We start from the raw sequence: 24,853 nt of genomic DNA, 5'->3' as shown, positions 1-24,853 counted from the left end.
TCTTAAGTCTGTTTAAAAAACACAAAAATCAGTTATCTGTATTCTATTATGAGCACCTTAAAGACAAAAACTGTGTCAATTCCATCCTTGTCTCCTGCAATTTGTCAAACCTAACTTATAGAAGCGGTTTGACAAATATGTACTAAACTTATGGTGTCGTCCTACAGTTCAGATTGTACAATGCATTAGGTGTTCTATTTTTGTTATTGTGAAATATTTTTATAATTTCATTATAAATTTTTGAGCCTAGAGTTTGGCTATTGGAATATTTATTATCATCTTTCGCTTAATGATAATAGAGTATCTCTCTGTGTGTGGTTTTTTTTTTTTTGAGATGGAATCTTGCTCTGTCGCCCAGGCTGGAATACAGTGGCACCAATCTCTGCTCACTGCAATCTCCACTTCTTGGATTCAAGCAATTCTCCTGCCTCAGCCTCCTGAGTAACTGGGATTACAAGTGCCCACCCCCAGGCCTGCCTCATTTTTGTAATTTTAGTAGAGATGGGGTTTCACCATGTTGGCCAGGCTGGTCTCCAATTCCTGACTTCAAGTCATCTACCTGCCTGGGCCTCCCAAAGTGCTGGGATGACAGGCAGGAGCCACTGTGCCCAGCCTGGTAACAGAGTATCTTGTTCCAACAAAATTACTATTATTATGATAATTAGCCAGCAAATAAAAAAACACTGCTTGTTCTAAGAAGTGAGTATATCTCATGAGGTTCCAAATGACAGAGAATGAAGTAAAAAATAGGCCTTTTTGTATAAGAATATGTACCATAACTTCCGCTTCTTAGAAAGCAATTACTTTTCTGTCTTCAGGAGGTATCTTCAAAAATAATCTATTTGTATGGGTGCACACTGGCTTAGTTTTATGGTTCTTATTGCCATTTGTTTGTGATATCAGAAAGAGATTGTTGAGTTCCCAGTTCTAAAGATAGGTACTTTCTTAGTGACACAAATTCCTGTGTAATACAGTTGACCCTTGAACAAGAGTTTGAACAGCAGGGGTCCGCTTATATGCAGAGTTTTCTTCTGCCTCTGCAACCCAGAGACAGCAAAACCAACCTTTTTTCTTCCTCTTCAGCCTAATCAACCTGAAGATGATGAAGATGAAGACCTTTGGGGGAATTCACTTAAGCTTTATGAATAGTAAGTGTATTTTTTTCTTTTCTATGATTTTCTTTATAACAGCTTCATTTCTCTAGCTTACTTTATTGTAAGAACACAGTATATAATACAGTAATGCAACACATACCAAATATGTGTTCACTGGCTGTTTATGTTATCAGTAAGACTTCCACTCAATGGCAGACTACTGGTCGTTAAGAAGTTTGTAAGGAGTCAAAATTATACTGATTTTCAACTGCACAGTGGCTAGAGTCCCTAACCCCCACATTATTCAAGAATCAACTGTAATTAATATTTATTTACTAAATACAAACCATTTACTATAAAAATTAAATAGATCTATTTGCATGACAAGTCAATTTGTAATAATTTGATTATAGAGAAAAATATACAAAATTAAAAATCTAATTTCTTATTTATAGTAATACAAAAATATCATGTAGGATTTCAGGGATTATAAGTGGGTAAATAAATTTTTTAAGACAATACTGTTTGAGATTATGAGTTAGCTACAACTAACTTCTTAAACTACTCTGAATTCTAAAGAAACTAAATTTTTAAAATTAATTTATATATATGTTTAAACTGCTCTTTTATAATTAAACTATGAAATCTTACTTTATTTTTTCTTATTTTTTGGAGACAGAGTCTCACTCTTTCATCCAGGCTGGAGTGCAGTGGTGCAAGCATAGCTCACTGAAACCTCCACTTTCTGGGATCAAGCAATTCTCCTGCCTCAGCCTCCCGAGTAGCTAGGATTACAGGTACTCACCACCACACCTGGCTAATTTTTGCTTTTTTAGTAGCCACAGGGTTTCATCATGTTAGCCATGCTAGTTTCAAACTCCGGACCTCAGGTGATCCACCAGCCTCGGCCTTCCAAAGTGCTGGAATTACAGGCATGAGCCACCGCACCTAGCCTGTAATGTTACTTTTTAAAATCAATAAGACCACCAAGAGAAATGAGAAATTTACTATCAAGAAGTCTTACCTTGATTGTCATTATGAAGATGATTTTTAAACATCTTATTTTTATGTTCCAAAATTTGTTGTTGAATCCTATGCATAATGAATGTAATAAATTACTATTTTAATAGTGACATGAAAAATATTCACCAAACATATTAAATTCTTAAAGCATTTCAGACAATATCAGAGCTAATATCAGAACTCTAATGTCCCACACACTTTAAAATTTGAAGCTCTATAAACTTACTAGGCCTCTAATCAAAGAAGAAAAACATGATAGCTCAGTAAATAAATTCTAATCAGCTTAAGAGCCTGGAAAGTGTCCTACACTCAGAATAAGTCCTCGCTCTGTCATCAATAGGTATCTTGTTTTCAGACCGGTTGCTTCTCTTAGGCTCCATGGCTTCTTCTCAAAAACAAGGATTTTACTACCCTACTTCTCTAGGTTGCTAGGAGAATGTAATGAGATAACATGTTTAAACATTCCGAAAAATAGTAAAGCAATTGAATAATTTATTCTTGAACTGTATTCCAAAAAAAATTTTGGAATCTCAAATAAAACCTGATGGGTGTTTTCTAATATTTGTGTTCTAATATTTGAATGTCACAGTTTTTGGAAAATGTTATTATGTGCTAATTTTAGTTATTAGTTCCACTCATCGTGGCTTGTAGTTCAGAGCATTTTAGCTCATTTATAATTTGTAACTACATTTATATGTAAATATATTATCTCATTAAAACAGATAACCTAATTGTCCCTTATTACTGAGCTTATCAATCACACCAAGGCCAGAAAACCAATAGAGGTCAAAACCTGGCTTGGACAACTACCATTCCTGCTCTACCTCCTCAAACTCTGAGCCAGCAGATCTCTGCTAAAGGGCTGCATCTTCTTGGTCCTCTCAACTGACACACAAGATAAAACCCTGCTTGTATTGTTTTTCAGTTCCATGAAAGAGATGCACGTTGACGTTTCCTCATTTCCAAGTCATGTGCTAACAACATACGTGCATGTAACATCCCATATGTTACTCAGCTCTGTTCTCATTTCACAGATCACCTTACATGATATAATGATAACAATTTCAATATCGGGTATCTCCTGTTTTGGTTTGACTCACACTGTTTCCTTGGAGCTAGTTAACAAAAAGTCAAATGACCTTCTGAGGACTATGCCAAATATGGAATACTTTTTGAATTTCTGTGCCATCCTGAGGCAGCAGGCATGCTTATCTGTTCTGTATTGATCCAATTTTAGAATCTGTGCTGCTGAAACAAGTATAAAGCCCTGTTTTACACATGGCTACTCATGAGTCGTGGATGAGGCTCAACTCTGTTAAATCCAAATTACCTATTTTTGATACAGAGAATTCTGTTGAATGACTCTGTGAGGTACAATTTTAAAACATTTTTAAAACTTGCGGTAGAGATGCAAGTAGCCTGAGAGATTTTCATTATTATGGAAACAGATCACTTAAGGGGCCAACTGCAAGTTGGCGCCCACTACTCTACTGAAGGATAACATGGAACCTTCTGCTAACAGAAGCTGCTACACGGGACCTAAAAAAAACCCTAAGGTACAGATGTGATGACAAAAGGGAAAGGAAACTCTGATCTCTTTCTGAAACATTATTTGACAATTCCTGACTGTTGAGTACAATCCCAACTAATATTTGCTAGAGAAAAGATGAACACAGGTCTCAGAGGATAACTTACCATGAAGGTCTAGGCTAAGCCTAGATAAGAGGTTGGGCTACACATAAGGTTTTTAGTGTTGGGGGAGGGACAATTGACTCACTCTGTGTGTCTGGAAAGCCAGGAGGCCTCGCTGACAGAGCAGGGTGCTGGGAACAATGGCTGAGCATATGTACATGAACTGAAAAACACTGTAGCTGTGAACTCTGTGTATGAGTCACCATGAAGACTGAGGAATCTGAATCAGTAAAGGCATCATGGTGGCAAAGGTCAATCATCACCAGATTGCAGGACCAGGTACAATGGCAGAAGCAATACAGCAAGTGAATAAATGGAAACAACAGAATGATTAAAATGGCCTTTTGCCCCATTCTTCTGACTTGTAAAGCAAGATTATCCTCCTTGGACTTAGGGAACTCGTTAGCTTTCTGAAAAACTCAAAGGAGGAAGGCATAGGGAATAGCCTCAGGGGACAATACAAGATTTTCTGCTAAACTGGACATTTGAAGACCCAATAACCAATTAGAAAAGTCAGGTATGGTGGCTGGCAGTTTGGGAGGGGGAGGCAGGAGAATCACTTGAGCTCAGGAAAATGGACAACGTAATGAGACAATAAAGAAAAGAAAATGGAAAAGGAAAAGGAAAGGGGGAAAGAAAGAAAGAGAGAGAAGGAAGGAAGGAAGAGAAGGAGGGAGGGAGGGAGGGAAGGAAAGAATAAAAGATGTGACACTATTTATATCTCACATATAAAGGTTACACTTGGAATAAAATGAACAACATTGAGATCTCTAGGGATAAAGACCTTTAAAAGTCCTGAATCTTGCACTCACTGCTACTTCTAACTAGCCTAGCTTTCTGTTTGATTTCTGGCTAAAAAGTGGACTAACTCATTGCCATTCCAAACTACCTCAATAAAACTATGAACTGTCATCTAACGTATAAGATGCAATATTTGTAATTATTTTAAACCTTAATTTAGTATTAACTGGTCTTTTAATACAAGCACTTACCTTATCAAATCACAACAAACAGCATAATCTTCTGCTGTTTGTCCAAACATATCTTGAGAAAAGATGCTAATATTTTCTTCAAGGAGAAGGCTGACTATACTTGGCAAGTCATGATGTACAGCAAGCATGAGGGCTGTTCTAAAATAATAAAGAAATAACTCCACTCAAGAACTTTAATAAAGATATTTAATCAGCAAATTTGATACAATTTACCAATTTACTATCTTGCCTATCAGTGTAGACACGGTAACAGTTTACATGCTCTAGCTTATGTCTGTCAGCAACTTAGGTGCTCAAGTGCTCATCTTTGTAAATTACAACCAAGGCTTAAAGGCAGGGACAATGAGGAAGCCTCTTGTCCCAATGGGGTATGACATAATACAAGTTGCTAACTTATAGTCCTTTGATGGCCAAGAAACGATGCTGAGGTCACTTATCTAAAGTAGGCAAAGATTTAGATGAAGATTTTCCCATTGCTTTCCTAGTCTGATATATTGTAATTCAAAATCAGCAAGGGGTCAGAGAAGTAAGAGCGATCTGCAGGCTGAAAACAACGATGATGATGATGATGATAATACTGGTAATAGTAGTAGCTGTAAACTGAAAGTTAAAGTCTGCACTTTATAAAATTAATAAAATACAAAACCACTTTAGCTAATATAAGATTACAGGACCAAAAACATCAGATTAAAGAGAAGAGTCTATGAGAAGATGAATCCTACTATATACTGTTTTCTATGTTGTTCAGTCCAAATAATTGCTTTTCTACCTGATTATCTGTGTTATTTTTCACTGTATGCCGACAATTGCAAGTTAATCTTTTTATTAATATTTCTCACTTGCATGACTGATACCACCCTAGAACATTCAGTTTTTTATTTTTTAAAAAAAATAACTACTGTACCTTCTGAAATTGTCAACAGCGTGTACATTTGCCTGGTTCTTAATTAAAAACTTTACCACTTTCTGTCTCTTGCAAATTATAGCAAGTAAAAGTGGTGTGTTTCCCTCCTGTAAGAAAGCAAAAACAATTTATAATTCACAAAATTGCATATTTCTCAACTGAACTAAAAATCTTTTATAAGACGCCATAAACTTAAACATACAATACAGACAGTCAGCAAATGCAAAGCAGTCCCTTCGTTCTCCCTCCTCTGTGCTTTCCCACACACTGCCCTGCAAACACCCCTGCTTTCTCCCCACATGAACTTTGGTCATCTCCAAAACTCACTTGATTTACCAGTCCCAGAAATCACTGCTTCTAACACAGCATTTAGCACAGCATATTGTAATTATTTCATTACTTCCCACTGAAACCAAAGAGCTTCTTGAGGGCAAGGGCTACATCCTTTTTCTCTATAACCCTAAAACCTAAGACATAGTAGCAAATGCTTTAAGTTTTTAAAATAAATTAATAATCAAAACCGTTATCTCTAGAGCAGTGTTTCTTAAACTATATTCCAAAAAATATTTGTTTTACCAGAAGTACTGTACCCCAACAGAAAGATTCCATGACCATCTGCATTTGAGAAGTATCACAAAACTCTATTGTATGTCCAACAGTCAAGAAATCTCCTGAACTTTGCCCAATCCCAATTTGACAACTTTTTGTGGCAAACTTTAACATTTTAGGAACTAGAGTTTCAGGGATACAGTTGCCAGAGCTTCCCAAAACAGGTTGAGTTTCCTCTGGGTGGCACAAACTTGCTTGATTCACTTCTACCAACGGTGTCCGGGTCCCAGATGCCAAAGTCACACTCTCCTGATCTGAATGGATCACTAAGCTCTGAATTAAAAGAGATTGGCTTCAAATGCAGTTATTTTCCTTATTATTAAATAGTTCATGGGTTGTATCCTAATACAAGAGGATAGATTTTTATCTTAACTGACTAAAAGTTCAGTATGTTCTGTATAAGAGAGGCAGGTTAAAATTTTTTGAAAACAAGGCCAGGTGCAGTGGCTCATGCCTGTAATCCCAGCACTTTGGGGAAGCCAAGGCGGATGGATCACCTGAGGTCAGGAGTTAGACACCAGCTGGACAACATGGTGAAACCTCATCTCTACTAAACACAAAAATTAGTTGGGTATAATGGCACATGCCTGTAGTCCCAGCTACTTCAGAGGCTGAGGCAGGAGAATCACTTGAACCTAGGAGGTAATGGTTACAGTGAGCCGAGATCATGCCATTGCACTCCAGCCTGGGCAACAAGAGCAAAATTCCATCTCAAGAAAAAAAAAAAAACCTGAAAACATGTTAAAAAGCATAGCTCAGTAAGAAATTGTATTCTTAATTATAACGATAATTCTGGAACCCTAATGCAACTTTACTTTTTAAATCCATTTGTATGGGTTTCCATTTAAATTGTTATTTAACATTATTTTTTAACTTTAGGCAAAATATAAATCAGTAATGAAGATACAATGGCTTATCAATAAAAGTTCTAATACTGATGTATATGGCTTATTTCTGGCATAAAAAAAGCCAGTAAGTCACTTGCATTTTATTTAATTGTACTTTAGGTTCTGGGGTACAAGTGCAGATCATGCAGGATTGTTGCATAGGGAAATATATGGCAATGTGGTTTCTTGCCTCCATCCCCCCGTCACCTATATCTGACATTTCTCCCCATGTTACCCCTCCCCAACCTCCCTACCCCCTGCTGTCCCTCCCCTAGTCCCCCACAACAGACCCCAGTGTGTGATTTTAAGGGACATTGCTGAAAAGAAAGATATAATGTCTGCAATATTCATAAACTACCCAACTCTCACCAGGAATAATCTAAAATGTCTTTTAGACATTCTTTTTTTTTTTTTTTTTTTGAGACAGAGTTTCACTCTTGTTACCCAGGCTGGAGTGCAATGGCGCGATCTCGGCTCACCGCAACCTCCGCCTCCTAGGTTCAGGCAATTTTCCTGCCTCAGCCTCCTGAGTAGCTGGGATTACAGGCATGCGCCACCATGCCCAGCTAATTTTTTGTAGTTTTAGTAGAGACGGGGTTTCACCATGTTGACCAGGATGGTCTCGATCTCTTGACCTTGTGATCCACCTGCCTCGGCCTCCCAAAGTGCTGGGATTACAGGTGTGAGCCACCGCGCCCGGCCCGTCTTTTAGACATTCTTATGAGCAGACGACTATTTGTGGTATATATAAAGAAAAATAGTTTTAAAAAATAAACTTCTGAATTCTAAAATTCAACCCCATAATTGAGGGATTTATATAAACTATAAATTATATATTATAAACCAATATACGCTGTCTTGAAAACCTTGAAATCTTTATGAAAATATACTATAAAATAGGAGTTGTGAACTCAAATACTTCTAAGGACAAAGGAGGTTACCTAAGTAACTGAAGTACTTAGGTGGGCACAGTAGCAAACTAGAAAATGTGCCCCTCCTATACAGGGGCAGCCTCCACACAGCAGGCCAAACAGTGATGAGTCTCAAGGGACACCAGATCTGATTCCTAAGACAAGCCTGAAGTCCAGATTTCTGCAAGCCTGAAGTCCAGATTTCTGCAAGTCCAGATTTCAACAGTCAACAATTTTAACTGTTGACCCAATTTAAGGAGTCCAAAAAACAAATCTATGTGCCACATTTAGACTATAGCCCTTGTGTTTTTATATTTGGTACAAATGTGTTACTAAATAGTTGTGTATAAACCAAGTATTTGCTTGTGTAACTTTTTCTTTCTCTAGTGTCATATGTTTTACAAAAAACTCAGGCCCTGCTATGTATATATGTATCTATCTATATAATAAAAATTGCTGTTAAGACTCCTAATACCCATCTCGAGAATTTTCCCAACATGTATTCTTTTACAATCTCTTTGTATATCATTTTCCCAGATTGTTAACCAAATAGATAAGTAGTTCATAGGACTGCTGAAACTAAATTATTTAAAAGAATTCCTACTGTATTCTCACTGGCTTCATGGATTTCAGTGTTTAAAACGGACACACTGATTATGCCAAAGCTCCATAACCTTAACAGACATACTGCGATAGCCCACAATATAACTTCAACTGAAAAAAAAAGGTTCAGTATTTGCTACTAATCAAATTGAAAAAACCTCACTTGTGATGAACATTTGTTGACACATAATCACCTAAATGTTGACAAAGGAACATGAAATCGTGAAAGGGTCAGCCACTACTTATTGAAAGGTTACCTACAAGCAAATTTCTAAAGACTCTCTGAATAGCAGTGAATGATTCATGATGAGAAGGAAAAGGTGTTATTCTGCAAGCTGAGAGATATTACCAATAATATTTCCTTTCACTTCCCAGTCACAGACATAGAGAAAGACAGATAAGTCAGGCTAATATTATTGGAAAGGAGAATTTGGAGGAAGTAGTGCTTATCAAATGCCAACTCTTTTAGAGATTTCTTACGTTTTTCAGATATGGGAACTTGCATACTGCATTCGTCTATTCTGTGCTTCTTAATCAGAAGTGTATTCGAACCTAGAGGTTTTTTTTTTTTTTTTCTGTTATTGTTAAAGAGAAGTATCTCACTATGTTGCTGATGTTGGACTCAAAATGCTAGCATCAAGCAATCCTCTCACCTCAGCCTCTGAAGTAACTGGGACAGGGAACATACCATTGTGCATGGCTTCAAAAAATATTTTTAACCATACATGTTCAGGCCTTATTAGATCTATTACCTCAAAATCTTCAAGAGAAAGCCTACGCTTGCAGATTCTTTAAAAAATTTCCCCAGGTCCCTGTAAAGCACAATTCTAGCTGAGAATTAGTGCAGCAGACAATCACTTCAGTTGCATCACTCACCCACACAGCTAATACTCTTTATCATTTTGGGATGTGGGCAAAAAGACAAAAGGGTAAGAGTAATTTATTAAAACTCCAGTTAATTTTCCTGGGTATGGGTAGAACAGGGCCAAGTAAACTCAAAATCCCACTTGATTTTGCTATTTATAAGCTCCTTATCTCCCACCTTACCACCAAGACAGTCTAGATTTGAGAGGAGACTTTAGATTCTTATCTAGGCGGCTGCTTCTGCCAGGACGGGTGGTAAGTCAGTTACCAACATGTTTTACCCTTTGCTGAAGTGTTTCTCACTTTCTCACCACCTATTCACTACCAATCTGGTTTCCTCAGAGTCTTCTAAAAATTCATCTTCAGGCAAGTTTCAATCACTTTCTTTACCAAACCAAAAATGATTACCCCAAAGCTGAAGAGCACTTTGTCTTAATACATAAGCTGGAAAAACAACCAAATAAAAAACAAAACCTCTTCTTTGCATTTTTCTCTCATTACCTAATTTCCACGTGGCCTGCATATTATCTGATTGCTCTCCTTTTCCCTTCCCATTTTTCCCTCTTAAGCCTTGCCACTGAAAGATACATCAGTCTTTTAAAGAAAATTGGCATCAGCAGCAAGATTTCCATTTATTGTAAGTTGCTTTAGTTTTCTTTGAGTGTTAAGATAAAACCTATTTCCAGGGTAGATTTTTTTTCCTGTGTGTGTGTGTGTGTGTGTGTGTGTGTGTGTTTTAACACTAATTAGAAAAAACAACCCTGGGGTAGGAAAACAAATTTTGGAAAAGAAAAAGTTCTACCTTGAACAAATTCACAAAGATTTCCCATAAGTGCACTAAAAAAGCTGTACCCTCTAATTCTTCTTTAAAAGTATCAATATTTAAAGTAAAGTCTTAGACAATTAAGTTATTTCAAAATATTTTCATTCAAGGAATGCTTCAGCTTCCAAACACGAAAAATTGACCCTTACCTATGTCAATATTAAAACAATTATTTTGAAAAGAAAGTTGATTGACCTGTACCTTGTTTATTGCTTCAATATTTGCCTGGTAGGAGAGCAGTTTTTCTGCCAGTGAAGTCACGCTGTTAGATGCAGCATAATGAAGAGCAGTGTTGCCGTAGACATCTTGAATGTTTGGATTGGCGCCATGTTCCAGCAGAATAATGGAACAAGCCTCCTCCTGACCATGCACAGCCTATCAGTGTTAGATAAAAAATTAGACTGTAAATTCTAAGAATTCAAAATACATATTCCATAGGTTTCACCCACTAGTTATATGTGAATGAGATAAATCCATTTTATTTATCAAATCCATTCCATGTTGAAAGAGTTGACTACTATATACCTTCATTAAAGGGGTCCTGCTTAGTCTGTCATTGATATCAATCTGGCACTTTCTGCTCACCAACAGAGTGACCACTTCCACACGGCCATATGCACAGGCCAAATGCAGAGGAGTCCTGTGAGAGTAAGAGGAGTTTTCAGGAAATTATAGTGCAATATCTCAAAACCTACAATGATTCATGTCATTGTAAACACTGAATAGTATGTTATTCCTCGGCCTTCAAAACAAATAATTTTCTTTTGAAGAAAGTACAGTATTTATTAGCCCTTAATGCTCATTACCTTGATGAAACAGCAGCCTATTTGGATAGAATGAGCTTGGTCTTTGGATTCAGTTCAACTAGGGCTTGAGTTCTACTTTGAATTCTGTCACTTATACCAGCTATTGCTTAGCCTTTCTGTACCTCAATCTCCTCATTAAAATAGGCCAGGTGTGGTGGCTCACGCTTATAATCCCAGCACTTTGGGAGGCCGAGGTGGGCAGATCACGAGGTCAAGAGATTGAGACCATCCTGGCCAACATGGTGAAACCCGGCTCTACTAAAATACAAAAATTAGCTGGGCATGGTGGCACACGCCTGCAGTCCCAGTTACTTGGGTGGCCGAGGCAGAAGAATTGCTTGAACCTGGGAGGCAGAGGTTGCAGTGAGCCGAGATTGCACCATTGCACTCCAGCCTGGCGACAGAGCAAGACTCTGTCTCAAAATAAATAAATAAATAAAAATAAAAATAAAATAAAGATGACAATAGCAGCCAGCTCACAGGACACCACTGTGATGTTTAAATAAGAATCTATGTAAGATATTTAGAACCATTTCTAGAACAAGCAACAACTCAATAATTGTTAGACTCTTGTTTTTTGAGACAGGGTGTCACTCTGTTTCCCAGGCTGGAGTGCAACGTTGTATTTATACCTCACTGCAGCCTGGAGCTCCTAGGCTCAAGCGATCCTCCTGTCTCAGACTCCTGAGTAGCTGGGACCACAGAAGTGCTCCAGCATACTCAGCTAATTTTGAAAAAAACTTTTTAGAGAGTAGGAATTTCACTTTGTTGTCAAGGCTGGTCTCAAACTCCTGGCATCAAGGGAACCTCCCACCTTAGCCTTCCAATGCTCTGGAATGACAGCTATGGGCCACTGCATCCAGCTGGATGTCATAGTTATTACTATTACTACTACTTATCAAAAACATTTTAATTAAGTAAAATGATAGAATTAATCCTATTTTGCAGGATGATTTAAAGATTAGGTCACAATCCAAGATGGCCGAATAGGAACAGCTCCAGAGTGCAGTTTCCAGTGAGGGCGGTGCAGAGGGTCACTGCTCACTGCATTTCCAAACCAATTTTCACTGCCCACAGACCAGGAGATTCCCGGGCAGAAAAGCACCACAAGTTTTAAGCACGGCGGTTTCAGATGGTGCCATGTTGGCGCACAGAAACTTACAAAGTCTGGGCTGCCTTTTTGGCCTACACCTGGGAGACGGAGCTGTCCATTCAACTGAAAGGGAGGGGGCTAAGACAGGGAATCAGGGAATATGGCTCGGTGGGTACCACCCCCACAAAACAGCAGTCTGAAATGCTCTGGAATAAGCATTTCACAGCAAGCACAGCTGGACGCAGGACCATCCAACTCAGTGGGGGAAAGGGCATCCCCCACTATCAAGGCAGTCCGCCACTACTGAGGCAGTTCACAAAGCAGCAGGGCAGAGCTTGCAGCAGCTCAGCAACTCCTCTCCTGGCAGACTATGACTAGACTACTCCGTGTGAGACAGGGCATCTATAAAAAAAAGGCAGCAACATGACAGGGACTTATAAATAAAGCCAACCTTCCTAGCACAGAGCACCGAGGAAAAGAGGTGGTTATGAGTTCAGCTGCAGCAGACTTTAAGGTACCTGCCCAGTAGCTCTGCATGCAACAGCGGAGCTCCCAGCACAGCACCTGAGCTCCTATAAGGGACTGACTGTCTCCTCAAGCAGCTCCCCGACCCCTGTATACCCAAAGAGACACCTCATAAAGGGGAGATCAGGCCGACATCTGATGGGTACCATTCTTGGACAAGGATAGCAGAGGAAGAAACCTGCAACCCTTGCTGTTCTGCAGCCCCTGCAGGCAATCCCCAGGTGAGTAGTGTCTGGAGTGGACCTCCAGCGGTCCTGCAGCAGAGGAGCCTGACTGTTAGAGGAAAACTAAGAAGCAAAAAGAAATAGCTTCAACATCAACAAAAAGGACATCCACTCAGAGACCCCATTTGAAAGTCACTAACTACAAAGACCACAGGTAGATAAAACCACTAAGATGGGAAGAAACCAGCACAAAAAGGATGAAAACACCAAAAACCAAATCACCTCTCCTCCTCCAAAAGATCACAACCCCTCACCAGCTAGGGATCAAAGATGGATGGAGAATGAACCAGATGAATTGACAGAAACAGGCTTCAGAAGGTGGGTAATAATAAACTTCTCAGAGCTAAAAGAACATGTTCTAACCCAATGCAAAAAAACTAAGAACCTAGAAAAAAGGTTAGGTGTGATGCTAACTAGGATAAACAGCTTAGAGAAGAATATAAATGACTTGATGGAGCTGAAAAACACGGCACAAGAACTTCGTGAAGCATACACAAGTTTGAATAGCTGAATTGACCATGCAGAAGAAAGGATACCAGAGACTGAAGATCAACTCAATGAAATAAAATGAGAAGGCATTAATAGAGAAAAAAGAGTGAAAAGAAATAAGCAAAGCCTCCAAGAAATATGGGATTATGTGAAAAGACCTAATCTACGTTTGATAGGTGTACCTCAATGTGACGGAGGGAATGAATCCAAGCTGGAAAACACTCTTCAGGATATTATCCACGAGAACTTCCCCAACCTAGCAAGGCAGTCCAACATTCAAGTACAGGAAATACAGAGACCACCACAAAGATATCCCTCAAGAACAACAACCCCAAGGCGCATAAACATCACATTCACCAGGGTTGAAATGAAGGAAAAAATGCTAAGGGCAGCAAGAGAGAAAGGTCGGGTTATCCACAAACGGAAGCCCATGAGACTCACAGCACATCTCTTAACAGAAACCCTACAAGCCAGAAGAGAGTCGGGGCCAATATTCAATATCCTTAAAGAGCTTTCAACCGAGAATTTCATATCCAGCCAAACTAAGCTTCATAAGTGAAGGAGAAAGAAAATCCTTTATGGACAAGCAATTGCTGAGAGATTTCATCACCACAAGGCCTGCCTTACAAGAGCTCCTAAAAGAAGCACTAAACAAGGAAAGGAACAGCCAGTTTGAGCCACTCCAAAAATGTACCACATAGTAAAGACCATAAACACAATAAAGAAAATGTTTCAACTAATGGACAAAACAACCAGCTAGCATCAAAATGGCAGGATCAAATTCACACATAACAATATTAACCTTAAATGTAAATAGACTTAATGCCCCAATCAAAAGACACAGACTGGCAAATTGGATAAAAAGCCAAAACCCGTCGGTGTGCTGTATTCAGGAAACCCATCTCACATACAAGGATACGCATAGGCTAAAAATAAAGGGATGGAGGAAAATTTATGAAGCAAATAGACAGCAAAAAAAACCAGGAGTCTCAATCCTAGTCTCTGATAAAATGGACTTTAAACTAACAAAGATCAAAAGAGACAAAGGGCATTACATAATGGTAAAAGGATCAATGCATCAAGAAGAGCTAACCATCCTAAATATATACACACCCAAGACAGGAGCACCCAGGTTCATAAAGCAAGTTCTTAAAGACCTACAAACAGAAAGACTCCCACACAATAATAGTGGGAGACTTTAACACTCCACTGTCAATACTAGACAGGTCAATGAGACAGAAAATTAACAAGGTATCCAGGACTTGAACTCAGATGTGGACCAAGTGGACCTAATAGACATCTACAGAAATCTCCACCCTAAATCCACAGAATATACATTCTTCTCAGCACTGCATGGCACCTACTCTAAAATTGACCACATGATTGGGTAGTAAATCACTCCTCGGCAAATGCAAAAGAACAGAAATTATAAAAAACAGTCTCTCAGACCACAGTACATCCAAATTAGAACTCAGAATTAAGAAACTAACTCACAACCACACAACCTCATGGAAACTGAACAACTGGCTCCTGAATGTCAACTGGATAAACAATGAAATGAGGGCAGAAATAAAGATGTTCTTTGAAACCAACGAGAACAAAGGCACAACATACCAGAATCTCTGGGACACATTTAAAGCAGTGTCTAGAGGGAAATTTATAGCAATAATGCCCACCAGAAAAGCCAGGAAAGATCTAAAATCGACACCATATCATCGAAATTGAAAGAGCTAGAGGAGCAAGATCAAAAAAAACCTGAAAAGCTAGCAGAAGACAAGAAATAACTAAGATCAGAGCAGAACTGAAGGAGACAGAGACACAAAAAATCCTTCAAAAACATCAATCAATCCAGGAGCTGGTTTTTTGAAAAGATCAACAAAATAGAGCACTAGCCAGATTAATAAAAAGAAGAATAGGGAGTAGAATCAAATAGATGCAATAAAAAACAATAAAGGGGATATCACCATTGACTCCACAGAAATACAAATTACAATCAGAGACTACTACAGACAACTCTATGCACATAAACCAGTAAACCTGGAAGAAATTGATAAATTCCTAGACACTTCCACCCTCTCAAGCCTAATCCAGGAAGACGCTGAAACCTTGAACAGACCAATAAGGGGTGAAGTTGAGGCAGCAATTAATAGCCGACCAACCAAAAAATGTCCAGGTCCAGACGGGTTCACGGCTGAATTCTATCAGATGTACAAAGAGGAGCTGGTACCATTCCTTCTGAAACTATTCCAAACAAAACAAAAGGAGGGAATCCTTCCCAAATCATTTTATGAGACCAACATCATCCTGATACCAAAACCCAGCAGAGGTTCAACAAAAAAGGAAAACTTCAGGCCAATATCCATGATGAACACAGATGCAAAAATCTTCAATAAAATACTAACAAACCGATTGCAACAGCACATCAAAAAGCATATCCAACATGATCAAACAGGCTTCACTCTGGGGATGCAAGCCTGGCTCAACATACACAAGTCCATAAACGTAATCCACCACATAAACAGAACCAAAGACAAAAGCCACATGATTATCTCAATAGATGCAGAGAAGGCCTTTGACAAAATCCAACAGCACTTTATGCTAAAAACTCTCAATAAACTAGGTATCGAAGGAAGATATCTCAAAATAATAAAAGCTATTTATGACAAACCTACAGCCAATATCATACTGAATGGGCAAAATCTGGAAGCATTCCCTTTGAAATCCAGCAATAGACAAGGATGCCCTCTGTCACCACTCCTATTCAATATAGTATTGGAAGTTCTAGCCAGAGCAATTAGGCAAGAAAAAAAAATAAAGGGTATTCAAATAGGTAAAGAGGAAGCCAAATTGGCTCTATTTGCAGATGACATGTTTGTATATTTAGAAGGCCCTATCATCTCAGCCTAAAATGTCCTTAAACTGATAAGCAACTTCAGCAAAGTCTCAGGATACAAAATCAATGTGCAGAAATCACAAGCGTTTCTATAAGCCAATAACAGACTAACAGAGAGGCAAATCATGAGAAAACTCCCATTCAGAATTGCTACAAAGAGAATAAAATACCTAGGAATACAACTAACAAAGGGCACAAGGAAAACTACAAACCACTGCTCAAAGAAATAAAAGAGTACACAAACAAATGGAGAAACATTCCATGCTCATGGTTAGGAAGAATCATTATTGTGAAAATGGCCATACTGCCCAAAGTAATTTATAGATTCAATGCTATTCCCATCAAGCTACCAATGACCTTCTTCACAGACTGGAAAAAACCACTTTAAACTTCATATGGAACCAAAAGAGAGCCCACATAGCCAAGACAATCCTAAGCAAAAAGAACAAAGCTGGAGGCATCACGCTACCTCATTTCAAACTATACTACAAAGCTACAGTAATCAAAACAGCATGGTACTGGTACCAAAACAGATATAGACCAATGGAACAGAACAGAGGCCTCGGAGGCAACGCCACACATCTACAACCATCTGACCTTTGACAAACCTGACAAAAACAAGCAATGGAGAAATGTTTAATAAATGATGTTGGGAAAACTGGCTAGCAGTGTGCAGAAAGCAGAAACTGAACCTGTTCCAGACACCTTACACTAAAGTTAACTCGAGATGAATTAAAGACTTAAACATAAAACGTAACACCATAAAAACCCTAGAAGAAAACCTAGGCAAAACCATTCAGGACATAGGAATAGGCAAGGACTTCGTGGCTTAAAACACCAAAAGCATTGGCAACAAAAGCCAAAATAGACAAATGGGACCTAATTAAACTCCAGAGCTTCTGTACAGCAAAAGAAACAATCATTAGAGTGAACCAGCAACCAAAAGAATGGGGAAAATATTTTGCAATCTATCCATCTGACAAAGGATTAATATCTAGAATCTACAAACAACTAAAACAGATTTACAAGAAAAAAACCCATCAAAAAGTGGGCGAAGGGTATGAACAGACACTTTTGAAAAGAAGACATATATCAGACAACAAACATGAAAAAATGCTCATCATCGCTGATTATTAGAGAAATACAAATCAAAACCACAATGAGATACCACCTCACGCCAGTTAGAATGGTGATCATTAAAAAATCTGGAGACAACAGATGCTGGAAAGGATGTGGAGAAATAGGAACACTTTTACACTGTTAGTGGGAGTATAAACTAGTTCAACCATTGTAGAATATAGTGTGGGACTTCCTGAAGGACCTAGAAATAGAAATTCCATTTGACCCAGCAATCCCGTTGCTGGGTATATACCCAAAGGATTATGAATCATTCTTTCATAAGGACACATGCACGTGTATGTTCATAGCGGCACTCTTTACAAGAGCAAAGACCTGGAACCAACCCAAATGCCCACTGACGATAGACTGGACAAGGAAAATGTGGCACATATACACCATGGAATATTATGCAGCCATAAGAAATGATGAGTTCATGCCCTTTGTAGGGACATGGGTGAATCTGGAAACCATCATTCTCAGCAAACTGACACAAGAACAGAAACCAAACACCGCATGTTCTCACTCATAGGTGGGTGTTGAATAATGAGAACACAAGGACACAGTGAAGGAAGTATCACACACTGGGGTCTGTTGGTGGGGGCCAAGGGAGGGACAGCGGTGGTGGGGGGTAGGGAGGTCAGGGACGGATAACATGAGGAGAAATGCCAGATGTAAGTGACGGAGGGATAGAGGCTGCAAGCCACATTGCCATGTGTGTACCTATGCAACAATCCTGCATGATCTACCCATGTACCCCAGAACCTAAAGTACAATTGAAAAAAAAAAAAAAGCAAAAAAAAGGTCACATCTTAACACATCTGACATTGGAATGGCATTTATTTTTTATAACCATAATTGGTAGCATTTTAAAAATTATCTCATTAGAATAGAAAATATAGAAAACACAATCCATGATGCCTGACATTAAGTAGATTATGTTATACAAAGCAGGTCTAGGGCAGTTCTAGGCATCTAATTGGTACCTAACCACCTTTTAGTTCTTAAAAGTACCATGGAGAAAAAGCACTGAAATAACAACGTATTTTTTTAAAACAAATTACTTCTTACTTTGATTTTTTGAGAAACGTGAAGCCAAAGGAAACTCATTATTGAAATGAATAGGTATGGCTCATTTTAGTCAACACTCAGATTTATAGAACATACGCAAATCAGGATTTCCAATGATTAATATTAGCATTTAAGACTGATAAGTTTTCAAAAGGGCAGTTAAAAGTTATCTTTTACTGTTTTCTACCTTCAGAAATGCTTTTGTTTGAAAGGTGTGAGGAAAAGCTTCAATGACATTAAGTCCTAATATTCCCATTTTAAATCTCTCATCTTGCTCAGGCAGAGCAGGTAAACATGAAGTTTTTAAGTACAGAAGGGTCCTGAGAGATAGTACAATATGTCTGCTACATAGCAGGTATTCCGGTTACGTCTGATCAATAAATGGGAAAAAAAAAAAAAAAAAGAAAGAATGGATACAGTCGGGGAGTTCAATATTTTCAAATATGACTTCTATAAACCAATATTTTTGTGATAGTGATTATATTTGCTATTTCTGTTTTTTGTTGTTGTTGTTTTGTTTTGAGATGGAGTCTTGTTCTGTTGCCCAGGCTGGAGTGCAATGGTGAGATCTTGGCTCACTGCAACCTCTGCCTCCTGGGTTCAAGTGATTCTCCTACCTCAGCTTCCTGAGTAGCTAGGATTACAGATGTCTGTCATCATGCCTGGCTCATTTTTTTTTTTTTTCTTTTTAGGTAGAGACTGGGTTTCACCCTGTTAGCCAGGATGAGGCTCGATCTCCTGACCTCATGATCTGCCCACCTCGGCCTCCTAAAGTGCTGGGATTACAGGCGTAAGCCACCATGCCTGGCCTATATTTGCTATTTGTCATTATTATAAGACTATAATTAAAATCAAATCATTAATCATTGTTTGCATATATGTAATGAATCTATGCATAAGAAAAACACGTACATAATGAAATATATACCTAACAAAATCTGCAACACAGATTAAAAAACATTCCCTTTTTACTTCTAAAGAAGCTAAACGTTCAAGAAGGTAACAACCCACACAATAATGATAATAAACGACAGTGAGAAATTATTTTTATCTGTATAAGATTAATATTTCTCTCTTCCAAGGATTATTCCATTAATAATAAATTTTTACTAGAAGTTTTATAAATGCCCACTGCAGAAATCATAGATAGGAAAAAGGAAAAAAAAAAACTTTACTTAAAATACAAATGCTCAGAAATTACAAATTTCATCCTATTTTGTACATAGTGTTGGCTAACAAAAGACCATAGTATGTTTGTGTGTATGTGCAAGCAAACTGATTTTTTTTCCTCACTGGCTATGACAAAATACATCTTCACGCATCAACATACTTCTATACCTATTGCCACGTTCAATGGTCACATAGACATCTACGGGTTCTTGTTAACATAAATGCTGAGAAAAACAAAGTGCATGTACCTCTATTGCCTAAAGGTATTTGAACGTAATGGAATTGATGGGTAAAGGACAGATACATTTTTTAAATGTGGTAATTACCACCAAATGATCTACTTGAAAAGTCATCAGCAACTTAAACTTTAAGAAGCACTCTAAGTACCACTGCTCTTTATTCTCACAAACATTGAGGATAGAAAACAGTCTCATTCCTCTTTAACTTAAATACTCTTATGAGAAAAACTAAGGATTTTTTCCTATGTACATAAGTAACATGGATCTGCAAAACAGTACTTTGCTCATTTTTAGAGTTCTTTTCTTGTGGATTTGATTTGAAAGAATTCCCTGTAAAATAAAGATGGGCTTTTTAATCTGTGTGTGTGTGTGTGTGTGTGTGTGTGTGTCCCCATATATATATAGACATCTCTCTCTATATATATATATAGAGAGAGAGAGACGTCTATATGGAGACACACACATATATACAACTAATATATATCAAACATGTTAATAATATATACAATTTGTTATAATCAGTAATATATATAATAAAAAATAAATTCCCTGTGGGATGAAGATACACTTTTCATCTGATTAGTAAAAATATGCATATAATAAATACTTTTCAAGTAAGTTATCTTTTGTTAATTTTTTTCTGATACGCAGGGGGTTTTTAATTTTTAGTTTGCTAAATCAACCTTCAGAATGCCTGCTTGTGAGGTCATTCTTAGGAAGGCCTTTGTCAATGTAAAATGTACCTTCATAAATAAGCATGTGCATTTTCTTCTGGTGCTCTTCTCATTTTGCATATGTAAAAGTTTCAATCTGTATTCCATCAGGAACTCATTTTTGTGACATAAAATGTCATTAGTTTTCTTCACACAGCAGGCATTTTATTAATAACTCATCCTTTCCTACTCATCTGAAATGTTACCATTATCAATCCCTACATATATATCTTACATATATTTCAGTGTTTCTGGATTTCCTATTCTGTTCCATGTACTCATCTGTCTTTTCAGCCGTTAGTAAATAATTAATTGTGGGAATTCATAGCACATTTTGATATCTAGAGGAGCAAGTCATTTCACTCCACTATAAAAAAATTTTTAAATATCTAGAGGAGCAAGTCATTTCACTCCATTATAAAAAAATTCTAAATATCTAGAGGAGCAAGTCATTTCACTCCATTAGAAAAAATTAAAAATTTTAAATAGACAGCAGGTGTCATGTAAAAGTGATAAAACTTTGATATTTCCATTTGGTTTTTGTAAAACTGATAAACATAGGAAGAGCTCACATTTTGAGAAAACGGAGTCTTCCCAACCAAGGAACCCATCTCCCACTTCCAAGTTTCCCTCTAAGAAGCCCCAGTAAAGAACCTGTCTACATAAGTGGATTCAGGTGTAAAAGGACACAGGGTTTTCATCTGAGAACTTTTCGCCTACTGAAAATAACTCATGGTATTTTTGGCATGAGAATGATTTCCCATTAGCCACTTCCCTATAACGTATATGACACCATGTTTTAAACGTGTATATGCTTAACTTTGTGAGTTAAATCCCTCGAATTTCCTCCACCAAGTGCTACAGGAGGGGAATCGCCAGCGATGGAAAGCAGCTGAGGCTCCGTTTGGCTCCGCTGCTCCAAGGGAGCCCGGCGTCCTCCAAGGCCCCCGCCCCAGGGACTGCGGGGCTGCGGGGTAGCCGGGCCTGGGGACCCCCTCCCACCCCGGGCTGAGCCCCGCTACCTGCCCTTCCTGTCGCGGGCGTCCACGTCCCGGCTCCGGCGCCTCAGGCAGCGCTCCACCTCCGCGGCGTCGCCCTTGATGGCCGCCCTGTGGATTTTCCGCAGTTCCCCGTCCCGGATGTGGTACCCGGGACCCGCGTACTCGTCGCTGGAGCGCAGGAGCGCCTCGCCCAGGCGTCTCCCGAAGCTGAAGAGCTTCCTCATGGTGGTGACTTCTCAGCCGCCCACCACCCGCTCCTGCCGCCGGGGCTCTCGTGGCCTTTCCACCCCCACCCAGCCCCAAATCCGCGATCCAGCCCCAAATCCACCCCCAAACCCGCGATGTAGCTCAGAATCCGCTATCCAGCCCGGTCCACCACAGCCTTCAGCAGCGACACCCGCAGCCTCCGATCTCTCAGACCGAGTGAACCGGTGAAGCCGTGAGGCGCGCGCCTACGGCTCAGCGCGCGGGACCCCAGAAGCTTCTCCCAAGCCCGCGCGGCGATAGGGGGCGGAGGCAGCTCGGGCGCAGGCGCCGCTGGCTTGCGGGTTCTCCTGGGCTCGCGAGACTTCCCGTGAGCCCACCCGGCCGAGGGCTCGCCTGCCGTAACTCCCGCCGGCTCCTCGGGGCAGCTGGCAGGGGTTAGCCTCAGGTACCCGGGATGGGGCTGAAGGCCGGTTCCCGCCTCGGTGCAGCCGCCGCCGGGCAGACCGCCTGGCTTGGCCACGGCCACTGGCACATCTGGCCCCGGTTGAGATGTTGGAAGTGGGCGGGCTCGGGGGTTGCCTGGAGGCGGCTGCCTGCACTCAGAGGGCGGCTGCAGCTTGGGCGCCCTGGCGGGCTGGAGGGGCATGGCCTGCGCGGCCTCGGGATGGCCAGCGCGCCCAGCCTGAAGGACCTCAGGCCGTGCGTCCCGCCCCACTCCTCCACCGCACGGAGATCAGGGCGCTGCATGGGCACTCGGCAGTCACCCGGGATGGGGTTGAGCGGCAGATTCTCGGCTCTCGCCCTGGTGCAGCCGCCCACCTGGCAGAATGCCTGGCTGGGCCTCAGCCCCCGGGACACCTGGCTCTGGTTCTGCGATGCTGGGAGCGCCCGCGAGCTCGCGAGTTGCCAGGTGGCTGCTGCCTGCACACACAGGGCGACTGCAGCTTGGGCGGCCCAGGCGGCGGAGCAAGGTCGGTGTGGCCTCCGGAATGCGTGCGCACCAGGCCGGAGGGCCCCCCCGATGGTGCCACCCGCCCCGCTCCTCCTCTGCTGGAGCCTGGAGCAGCTGGAGCACTGCAGTCATCGGGGATGGAGTTGAGGTTTTTCTTTACTTTTCTTTTTTCTCTTTTCTTTTTCTTTTTTTGGAGACGGAGTCTCGCTGTCGCCCAGGCTGGAATACGATCTCGGCTCACTGCAACCTCCGCCTCCCAAATTCAAGCGATTCTCCTGCCTCAGCCTCCTGAATAGCTGGGATTACAGGCGTGTGCCACCATGCCCGGCTAATTTTTTGTATTTTTAGTAGAGAGGGGATTTCACCATGTTAGCCAGTATGGTCTGGATCTCCTGACCTCATGATCCACCCGCTTCGGCCTCCCAAAGTGCTGGGATTACAGGCGTGCTCCTCCACGCCTGGCCTGGAGTTGAGTTTTGTTATGCCATGCATGCACACAAAAAGAAAGCTATTAAGTGAGGTTTTTAACATGTTAATTGACTTCATTTTGGTAATTACTTTAGAATGTGGGGATAAATATAAACACATCACACTGTGCACGTTGAATATGTACAATTTTTATTTCTCTATTATACCTGAGTAAAGCTGAAGAAATTAACGGGATTGAAAGGATAAACCCAGTTTATAGTAATAGTTGGACACTACAATACCTCATTTAAATTAATAGATAGAAAAACCAGACAGAAGCTTCATGAGAAATAGGCTTACAACAGTACAAGCCATTTAGAGATAATACACATACGCAGAACAGTCCACCCAAAAACAGCAGAATAGATATTCTTTTCAAGTAGATTTGGAACGTTCTCTAGGATAGGCCGTATTTTCATCCCCTAAATATGTCCTAATTATTTTTGAAAGTTTGAAATCATACAAAATATAATTTAAAACCACAATGGAAGAAATGACATAAATAAAAATATGAAAACTGGAATATTCACAAATATGAGGAAATTTATATACTCATTTTTAATTTTTTTAAATTTTTTTATTGCATTTTAGGTTTTGGGGTACATGTGAAGAACATGGAAGATTGTTGCATAGGTACACAAATGGCAGTGTGATTTGCTGCCTTCCTCCCCTTCACCTATATCTGGCATTTCTCCCCATGCTCTCTCTCCCCAACTCCCCAACCCCCACTGTCCCTCTCTCATTTCCCCCCAACAGGCTCCAGTGTGTAGTGCTCCCCTCCCTGTGTCCATGTGTTCTCATTGTTCAACACCCACCTATGAGTGAGACCATGTGGTGTTTGATTTTCTGCTCTTGTGTCAGTTTGCTGAGAATGATGGTTTCCAGGTTCATCCCTGTCCCTACAAAGGACACGAACTCATCATTTTTGATGGCTGCATAATATTCCATGGTGTATATGTGCCACATTTTCCCTGTCCAGTCTGTCATCGATGGGCATTTGGGTTGGTTCCAGGTCTTTGCTGTTGTAAACAGTGCTGCAATGAACATTCTTGTGCATGTGTCCTTATAGTAGAATGATTTATAATCCTTTGGATATATACCCAGTAATGGAATTGCTGGGTCAAATGGAATTTCTATTTCTAGGTCCTTGAGGAATCGCCACACTGTCTTCCACAATGGTTGAACTAATTTACACTCCCACCAACAGTGTAAAAGTGTTCCTATTTCTCCACATCCTCTCCAGCATCTGTTGTCTCTAGATTTTTTAATGATTGCCAATCTAACTGGTGTGAGATGGTATCTCAATGTAGTTTTGATTTGCGTTTCTCTAATGACCAGTGATGATGAGCATTTTTTTCATATGTTTGTTGGCCTCATGTATGTCTTCTTTTGTAAAGTGTCTATACATATCCTTCGCCCACTTTTGAATGGGCTTGTTTTTTTCTTGTGAATCTTTTTTGGTGCTTTGTAAATTCTGGATATCA

At 39.9% G+C, this 24,853-nt stretch overlaps 1 protein-coding gene, 1 non-coding gene and 1 pseudogene across 2 annotated transcripts in view; all 3 read right to left on the bottom strand.

Moving 5' to 3' along the window:
- Window positions 1-22,019, bottom strand: part of LOC116545542 (ankyrin repeat domain-containing protein 18A-like) — a gene marked incomplete at its 3' end in the record, with an annotated part of 44,122 nt that extends 22,103 nt beyond the window's left edge. Inside the window, exons 1-6 of the mRNA XM_032272090.1 lie at window positions 21,764-22,019; window positions 10,928-11,042; window positions 10,604-10,777; window positions 5,706-5,812; window positions 4,802-4,939; window positions 2,119-2,186 (exon numbers count right to left, since the gene is read on the bottom strand). Coding sequence (XP_032127981.1) covers window positions 2,119-2,186; window positions 4,802-4,939; window positions 5,706-5,812; window positions 10,604-10,777; window positions 10,928-11,042; window positions 21,764-21,966 — 805 coding nt within the window. The remainder of the gene's footprint in view (window positions 1-2,118; window positions 2,187-4,801; window positions 4,940-5,705; window positions 5,813-10,603; window positions 10,778-10,927; window positions 11,043-21,763) is intronic.
- On the bottom strand, window positions 3,272-3,374 carry LOC116545549. Its single transcript, XR_004266349.1, has one exon. It is a non-coding gene; the product is annotated as a U6 spliceosomal RNA (small nuclear RNA).
- Window positions 22,020-22,078: 59 nt separating the features above from the next.
- LOC116545543 lies at window positions 22,079-23,097 on the bottom strand (annotated as a pseudogene).
- Between the last annotated feature and the right edge of the window lie 1,756 nt (window positions 23,098-24,853).

The sequence above is a fragment of the Sapajus apella genome, unplaced genomic scaffold (assembly GCF_009761245.1).
Source record: "Sapajus apella isolate SASKATOON/1434 unplaced genomic scaffold, GSC_monkey_1.0 scaffold285, whole genome shotgun sequence".
NCBI lineage: Eukaryota > Metazoa > Chordata > Mammalia > Primates > Cebidae > Sapajus > Sapajus apella.
This window is presented reverse-complemented; position numbering and strand designations above follow the sequence as displayed.